Source organism: Arachis ipaensis, chromosome B6 (assembly GCF_059453495.1).
Source record: "Arachis ipaensis isolate K30076 ecotype BB chromosome B6, ASM5945349v1, whole genome shotgun sequence".
Classification (NCBI taxonomy): domain Eukaryota; kingdom Viridiplantae; phylum Streptophyta; class Magnoliopsida; order Fabales; family Fabaceae; genus Arachis; species Arachis ipaensis.
The window spans coordinates 16,490,382-16,499,300 of NC_142441.1; the positions used below are offsets into that span (position 1 = coordinate 16,490,382).

Genomic DNA, 8,919 nt, shown 5'->3' on the forward strand with positions numbered 1-8,919 from the left:
CTCTTATCATTTCCACCAAAGGTTCTTTCAAATCATGGGGTAGGTTTCTATTCACGAAGGTGAACTTTTCCTCCGAGTCGTCGACCCTAAATTTTTTGAGGTCCCCTTCGGGGCTTCGGTCTGGGTTTGTCGTCAACCCTGGCGTCCAGGTCGGCGAGAAAAAGGCCGGATGCTTCTTTGGATTTCTTCCTTAGGGAGAGGCTGGCGTTGTCGCACGCGACTGCCGCTTCCAAATCTCCCCTGATGGAGCCTACCGATCCATCATCGGCAACAAATTTCATTAACAGTAGCTTAGTGCAAATCACCACTCCAAACTCGTTGATGGTTTTCCTTCCTAAGATGAGGTTGTAGGTCGTGGAGTCTCTCAGGACAACGAACTCCGCCATTAGGGATCTCTTCCCCTGGCCTCCGCCAATGGAGATCGGGAGGGAAACTACTCCGTCAGGCTTGATGAAATTATCCCCTAGGCCGACCACGCCATGTTGGTTGCCCCTCAAGTCGGCATCCCGTAGGCCCAAAGCATCAAACACATTGCAAAACATGATGTTCGAATCAGCTTCTGTATCTACCAGGATCTGTTTCACTATGCCAGTTCCAACCCTAGTTGTAATCACCATCGGAGGGTTCTCTGTCACGTCCTCAACCCATTGGTCTTCGGGGCCGAATGATATCGCACTTATTATCCTCTTCGGGCTCTCGCCTCTGTTTTACAGCGTGGCCTTTGTCTTCACTGGATCGATCATGATCCCGCCTCCGTGGTTCCCTGATAAGGTGGGAGAATTCGGCCAACTTTCTTTCCCAAATGGCCTGTTCCAGAGCGTCCTTCAAGTCGAAGCAGTCTTGGGCCTTGTGGCCATAGCCCTTGTGGTAGTCGCAATAGAGGCTTTTGTTTCCTCCCGTCCTGTCCTTGAGTTGTCGGGGCTTCGACAAGATGCCCTTGTCGGCGATCTGTTGATAGACTTCAACGATTGGAGCTGCTAGGGGGGTGTAGTTGGTGAATTTTCCTACCCGGGGGAAGGGTTTGAAGGCTTTAGCAGGCGCTCCGTTTTTAGAGTGCTCCTTTGACCTTTCCCCGCTACCGGGCGGGCGAACACTTGAGTAGGCGGACTGCCGCTTATTGGCTACCACAACCTGGCTGACTTCCTCATCATTGATGTATTCCTTGGCGACGTTTTGAATCTCTTGCATTGTCCATACAGGCTTGGTGGTAAGATGCTTTCTGAAATCCTCATTCGGTAATCCGTTTGTCAAGCACAAGCTGGCCACCGAATCGGTTAGGCCGTCGATCTCTAAACACTCGTCATTGAATCTGTCCAAATACTTCCGGGTCGGCTCGCCGCTCCTTTGAGTTACCCCCAGCAAATTAATTGGGTGCTTCGCCTTAGCGATTCGTGTGGTGAACTAAGCCAAAAAGGCCCGACTGATGTTGGCAAAGGTGGTTATAGAGCCCTGGAAAAGGGCGTTGAACCAACGAATTGTCGGTCCCAATAAAGTTACAGGGAAGGCGCGACACCTTACTTCATCGCCCACCCCTTCCAGGTTCATCCTGGCCTCAAAGGCCGTTAGGTGTTCCTGGGGGTCTTGGGTCCCGTCATACTTCATGTCCGTTGGCTTATCGAAGTGCTTCGGTAGTCAGACTTCCAAGATTGAATGGTGGAAGGGGGTTGCACCCATGACCACTGGTTGTCGCCTTCTCCTCGGTCTTTCTCTACTGTCTTCCTTGTGTGATCGACTTCTCCTTGGCCTCTCTCTGTTGTCTTCTTGCTGTGGTCGGCTTCTCCTTGGTCTTTCTCTGCTGCCTTCTCGGTCTTCCTCTACGGTATCTCTTGTCGGTGATCGGGAGTAAATCACGATATCTAGTCATCTCCTGGGCACCTCCCTACTTTCCTGGCTCTCTAATTCTGACCAGGAGCTCGGAGTACGCCTGGAACGACTTCTTTGGAGACTTCTTTCTCTCCTTTGAGGAGACCGAGAACGCTCTTGACTCGGAGTCGGTTGATGGCGTTCTCTGCCGGCCACTTCTCGTTCTAGGTTTTGCACTCTGTGGTGCAGTTCTTGTATTATTCTGGCGCTATCACTACCTGTTCTCCCAAATGGTCGTCTCTCGGGTTACCGCGGGGGGGATCTGGTGCGCTCGTGAGAGGTGACCCCCGTGGCTACCCTTCCGCTTCTGGGGTCCATTCCCTCCCTGCGGGGCTCGCCTCCATCGCCCGCCTCTACCGGGCCCAAGATAAAGTCCATATCGGCCAGTCCCCACAGACGGCGCCAATGTACGGTATATCGGTTACCGGACGGTTCAAAGATATTTGCTGGGTGTGAAGGTGGGTTCTAGCCTCGACCTGGGTCCGGGTGTGAATGGCGGGTGCAGACGATTTCCCGAGCTCTTCATGAGGAGGAGGTGTCACCTGCAAGGACACTCCGACGCTCTAGTCAGGAAAATGTGCAGATGATAAAGGAGTAAAGGATATGATGACGTACCTTGAGGAGGGGTAGGACCCTTCCTTATATAACTTGTCAGTAGGGCGGACCCCACAGGGGGAGACCTCCTTCCAAAAAGCTTCCTTCCCTACAGCTGTCATGCAGCTGGCAGCGAGAGCGCGTGTCCGGATTGCAAGATCGGGCGGATTATGTGCATTGATCCGATCATATAGATCGAGTCGTCAGTAGGCCGGGTCGGCCGCCAAGCTAGCTGGGCCGGGCCGTAACAAAATTCTTATTCTTTAAGTATTAGGAAGATGAATTAAGCCTCTAATTTTTACTTATATTTTTATTATTCTATATTATATTTTTGTATACATATTTTTCAATAATTACTAAAAGAATACAAATTTATATTACATATTCATATATGATCAATAAAAATTAACATGTTTATAATACAATAGTGTAATTACAAATAAAATGGCTAAAATAAAGGTATTGTAAATTAAATAAGATAAACACTTATATTATTATTGTTATTATTATTATTATTATTCAAAATATCAATTCTCTTAATTCATTTTTTATTGTATCTCTCTATTAGATTCTCACACACACACACATATATATATATATATATATATATATATATATATAAGAACTATTTTTTTTAAAATGCGATCTAAATAGTAAGAATCCAATAATTTAAATACTCACATAAAATCATCCCAAGTTATTAACTTTTTTTACCAATATTATCGCATAAATATTTTATCATGATTTAAATCGCATAAATATTTATTTATCGTGAATAGAATTATATATATACTCATATTTATTTTTTTACTTATTATCTCAAAATATCGTATTTAACAATTTAAGAGTATTGTTCTGGAGGTTACCTGAAATTGGATTCATTGGGCTTGAATGTGTGGCCCAAATGTTGAAAAGAGGTGGTCTTCGACTGGTTCACGTCTGTGAGCCGCCTTCTGAGTTGTTTGTATGCTTGAATAGGTGGGGGTGGTACCTGCAAGACACTCCAATGCCTAAGTCAGCAAGGGATTAAGCAGGTTTAGAATATTGGAATCTAAAGGTACTTGAGTGTGTCAGGGTATTTATAGAAGATGAGCCAATAACCACCGTTGAAGTAGTTCCACTTCTGATAGTGGATAACCGTCCCTTTATCTTAAGGTTATTGACATCTCTCTTCTAGAAGTGGGAGAGAGATTTATGGAGGCCGTTATTCACTAAGATAAGTGTTAGGTGCATGCTTACGTTGAACCTGACCTCTTGAAGGAAGTCGGACAAGCGGTAGAGGCCAATCTGCTGGATTGGGCCTTTTAACTCGATTTGGGCCTGGCTTTCTTATTTGGGCCAGGGTATGAACAGTATCCCTACTCGAATCCGATCTCTTTACTATGAGTTGGGTTCGAGTATTAGTCGAACTCGGAGATACTTAGGTCAAGGTTCTCCTTTCAAGTCGGAAAACCGACGTGATTTTTATTTTAAAACCGACTTGATTTCAAATTATCAACCGTCGCGTCTTTTGGCTCTTTGCATTTACACGTAGAGAGTGGTTACATTGGTAATGGCGCCCCCTTTTAATGAGTGGGCTACTTTTATAGTTATGCCCCTGGCTTCTTATAAGTACTCTTCAATGTTCCTCTTTCTCCTCTTTCATCTTCTCTCCGAATTTTATCTTCCTGCTTTCTTCCATATTCGAAAGACATTCGCGCATTAGTGCTTGCCTTCTCTGTTCCTGGGTTTTTCAGCACTTTCGGCGTCCCTTTTGTTCTTGCTATCAGTTCTTTTCTCCAAGAAAGGTTAGTTTCTCATTACCTTCATTCTTTATTGGCTTTCACAGTATCTTCGTTATTTTTATTAAGTGTACTGACTAATTGAGGAAGAGACTCTGAGTAGGATTTATGGCACCTTCATTATTTGTAGTAGGAAACTTTAGATTTTTGTGCTTTTCTTTTTACAAAAATCATTTCCTTTTATGTGGTTGAATGTCTTGTTTGAAAAGGAAGTGTCTTGTTTCAAAATCTATTTTTGATGGTTTCTTTTTCTTTATGCAATGTAGGTATATCTTCCTATATATTTTTCCATTTCTGAAAATATCTTCCCAAGTTTCTGAAGCCTTATTGAGATGGGTAGATTCTTCTGTCCTTTCAAAACACCCAATAGTAGATGATATTTTTATAACCGAACTTAGGAAATACCATATGATCTGTAGTCTTGATGCTGACGAACCCAAATACGAGTTAGTGGCCCCAGACCCTGAGGACCGAGTTTGCTGTGGGAGGATTAATGACTCTGACCCCACTTTGTTTTTATGTATGATTGCCTGTTTACCCGCTTGAGGGTTACCCTTCCATTCTCTAATTTTGAAATGGAGGTGTTATCCCATTGTGGGGTAGCTCCTTCCCAACTTCACCCCAATTTCTAGGGTTTCTCAAAATTTACCAACTTGTCAGCCATGCACTCAATTTTCTGATCTCTTTAAAGACCTTTTTCTATCTTTTTCACTTAACAAAGCATTTTAGTGTTAAAAGTAAGCAACAGTGGGTTTCTTTCTAAACTATACAAGGCCGGAAAGTTTTTTCCATTTTTGATGAGTCTTTCCATGACTTCAAAAATTTCTTTTTTAAAGTTCAAGGTGCTGAAGGCCATCATCCTTCTAAATGAAAATAATGAGCCCTGATTTCCTCTATATTGGGTTGAAACTTCTCCTGTAGAGAAATATAGCCTGGTAGATTTGGACGAGATAGAGGAGGCTGTGGTAGAATTTTTTCGAGAGGCTTGGGGACGGGCTCCAAACCTAGACACCAAGAAATTTTTTCTTGGATCTCCGAGCTATGTCAGGACCGAGCTAAGTAGTTTTTATTTTTGATTTTGTAGGCAAGTTTTTCTACTTTTGACTTGTGTACTAATTGTTTTTACTTCCCTTTTCAGAAAAAATGAAAAGCGGGTCGAAAGCTTACCAAAAGGTGCAGGAAGCCAAGAGGAATGCTCGTGCCCGAGCTGCTGCACAAGAGGTCGGAACCTCTGCCACTTCTCCTTCTCAAAGCTTGGGTTTGGGGACTTCTTCTTCTCAGCCAATTTTGGTAAATCCAATTCCTACTCCTCCTCTTCCTCTTCCTCTTCCTCTTCCTCTTACTGCCCCTATCCCCCCCAGTTCTTTCTTCCTCGAAACCTGAAAAGAGAAAAAGTAAGATCTCGGAAGCCGGTGCCTTTAACGTCGGGGACACCAGTTTTGATAGAGTGAAATTTTCAAGGAAGCACATCCTTCCACATAGTCAAATTGCTATGGATGATGCTGCTATCTGCAATCGTCTTCAGATTTTAATCCGAGGAGGAATTTGGACTATCAGGGTCTGTACCTCTCTTCTTGATATGTTGGAAAAAATCCCTTTGAGTGCGACCCAGCATTCTTTGGAGAATCTCCAGGGGCGGCTGGCCATGTATCAAGAAGATGAGAAGAGGCTGTAAGAGGAGAATGCTCAGCTAAAGGAAGAACTTTCTAAATTCGAGGAGAGGGAGAAGAAGCTGATGGCCTCTTGTGCGATGGCTGAAGGCTTAAAGGAGAAAGCCGAGCAAAATTATGTCAGGGTCTTTTCGGACAATATTGACTTGAAAAAGGAGTTGAAACGACTCCGGGAAGGTTATCAGGATTTGGAGGATTCCATTGTCGAAGGGACTGAGGAGGTGTTTAGGGTTCTGAAGGAACAGGTCGAAGTTATTGCTCCCAACTTGGACCTGTCACCTCTTCACCCTGACAAGGTTATCATTAATGGCGAAATAGTGTTTCCTCCCCGTCCTGTAACTGATTCCAAGCTGAAGATGGCGGGGCAACGCATAATTGAATCTCCTCCTTATGAAGTTAATGCATCCGAGGAGTTACTGCCGAGTTCTTCTGCCCCACCTGATGCTGCTCCGACCTCTATGGTCAAAGAGGTTCCCCCGATCCCTCCGACTTCTGTGGCTGACCCGACTTCCCCTCCAGATGATAATCCTCCCATTGGTCCTATTTGAATCTGCCCTTTAAGGCCCGACTTGTGGGTCCGTTTTATGAACACTTCATGTATCTTTGTTTATTTTTGCTTTGTTGATAGTTCCTGACTCTTGATCCCTTAAAAGGGATCGTTAACAACAACCGGTGCATGCTTTTTGGACGTTTTGGGTCCTTTTTTAACAAAGCAGTTGTTTTCGCAAAGTTTCTGTTTTATCTATGTTAGATAATTTTTGCTGCTGTTTAGCAAAGTCTTTGAGAAAAAACTCTTTTACTAAATAATCTCTATCATGGTAAGGTTTTTATGAGGACACTTTTACCTTCGATTCCCTAAGGGATTTTCCCATTTCTTGCTTTCCATTACTTTGTTTGTATACGCTCAAGTTTTGCTTTGTTTATTAAGTCGTTTTCATAACTTAGGTTATTTTCGCAATGCATTTTGTTTTTCTCGAGGACGTTCCGACTTATAAGCCATTTTCCTTTCGTTGCCGAGTTGTTATGCTCATCTTTTTACAACCTCTTTACACCGACTTGTACCTCGTCGCTTTATCTTCCCGACCATCTAAGTCGGGCAATGGATTTTTGCACTTTTTTTAGTTTAAGTCGGTGCGTAACGTAGTGATGGTAAATGGAAATTCTAAAGAAAAAGATAATAAAGGGAGAGTTATTATTACTAATGAAATGTGACTTTACAAGGACGCTTTTGCTACTAAGGGAATAAATTTCATGCCCCTAGCCCTCGCTTTGATGCCTCGTTAAAACCCCATCTAGGAAAATCCTCTTTGGGAGAAAATCATGAAGTCGGAAAAAAGAGTACATCAAGGAGCGAGGTTCGCTTCTAGCTGTAATATCTCTTCATATTGCAAGCGTGCCATGACCTTGGGAGCTCGGAGCCTCCTAGGTCGGACACTTTATAGTAGCCCTTTCCCAAGACCTCAACTATCTTGTAGGGTCCCTTCCAGTTTGTAGCGAGTTTTCCTTCTCCCGACTTGTTCACTTCGATGTCATTACGGATGAGAACTAAGTCGTCTGAAGTAAAGCTTCTTTGAATGACTCTTTTGTTGTATCTGTTCATCATTATTTGCTTTAACGTTGCTTCTCTTATTTGGGCTTATTCTCAGATTTTTAGGAGCAATTCGAGTTCCTTTTTATGGGCTTAGACATTTCCGATCTCATCATAAAATCTCACCCTTGGATTTTGCTCCTTAATCTCAATAGGGATCATGGCTTCAATGCCATAAGCGAGTCGGAAAGGTGTTTCACCTGTGGTTGAATGAAGTGTAGTTCGATAAGCCCATAGTACTTGAGGGAGCTCTTCGGCCCAAGCCCCCTTTGCTTCTTGAAGTCTTTTCTTTAATCCTACCAGTATAACTTTGTTGGCTGCCTCAGCTTGCCCATTTACTTAGGGATGCTCTATCGAGGTGAATTGGTGCTTGATTTTCATACTAGCCACCAAGCTTCTGAATGTAGAATCATTAAATTGTGTGCCATTATCAGTAGTTATTGAATGAGGGACTCCAAATCAGGTGATTATATTCCTGTACAGGAACTTCCAACTTCCTTGTTCCGTGATAGTAGCTAAAGGCTATGCACCTATCCATTTGGTAAAATAGTCTACTCCCACAATAAAAAAACTTTACTTGTCCAGGTGCTTGAGGGAAAGGTCTGAGTAGGTCCAATCCCCATTTTGCAAAAGACGATGGAGAAGTTATACTAATAAGTTCTTCTGGGGGAGCAACGTAGAAGTTTGCGTGCATCTGACAAGGTTGGCACTTTTTTACAAAGTCGGTGGCATCCTTTTGCAGAGTCGGCCAGAAAAATCCAGTTCGGATTACTTTCCTAGCAAGAGATCTTGTTCCGAGGTGATTTCCACAGATGCCATTGTGTACTTCCTCCAGGACTTCACTTGTCTTAGGAGTCAGAACACACTTTAGCAATGCTGTAGATATCCCCCTTCAATAAAGGATATTTTTCACCAAAGTATAGTTCTGTGCTTCCCTTAGAATTTTCTTGACCTCTTTCTGCTCCTCGGGTAGGATGTCGAATTTCAAATATTCGACTAAGAGAGTCATCCATCCGAGATCTGAGCCAGAAACTTCTAAGACGTCTAGCTTGTCCTCTGTTTTTGCAATTGAGGGCTCCTGGAGGGTTTCTGGTATCAGACTTCTATTATTTTCTCCCGATTTGATACTTGGCAACTTGGAGAGGGCATCGACCCTACTGTTGAGCTCCCGAGCTATATGCCTGACTTCGGTCTCTGGAAATTGTCTGAGGTACTCCATCATTTTTTCTAAGTACCTTTTCATATTTGGGTCCATTACCTGATACTCTCCATTGATCTGAGAAGTCACTATTTGGGAGTCACTAAAGAGTACCACGTTAGTCGCACCGACTTCTTTGGCCAACTTTAGCCCAGCAATCAAGGCTTCGTATTCAGCTTGATTATTGGAAGCAAGAAACTCGAATTTCAGAGACACCTATATTTG

General features: G+C 43.4%; 1 protein-coding gene across 1 annotated transcript; it reads right to left on the reverse strand.

The window, feature by feature from the left end:
• Nucleotides 1-639: 639 nt before the first annotated feature.
• Nucleotides 640-1,602, reverse strand: LOC107646454 (uncharacterized). The gene is made up of 2 exons (XM_016350637.1): nucleotides 1,498-1,602; nucleotides 640-1,401 (listed from the first exon to the last, which is right to left on the reverse strand). The coding sequence occupies exons 1-2, from the start codon at nucleotides 1,600-1,602 to the stop codon at nucleotides 640-642; spliced, it is 867 nt and encodes a 288-aa protein (XP_016206123.1).
• Nucleotides 1,603-8,919: the final 7,317 nt, after the last annotated feature.

What these genes read in the sequence shown, in the direction of transcription:
- LOC107646454 (XM_016350637.1), bottom strand. Translation starts at nt 1,602, where the DNA reads ATGAAGTATGACGGGACCCAAGACCCCCAGGAACACCTAACGGCCTTT. An exon ending in TAAGGTGTCGCGCCTTCCCT is followed by an intron (nt 1,402 to 1,497) that starts GTAACTTTATTG and finishes TTTTTGGCTTAG; the next exon opens with TTCACCACACGAATCGCTAA.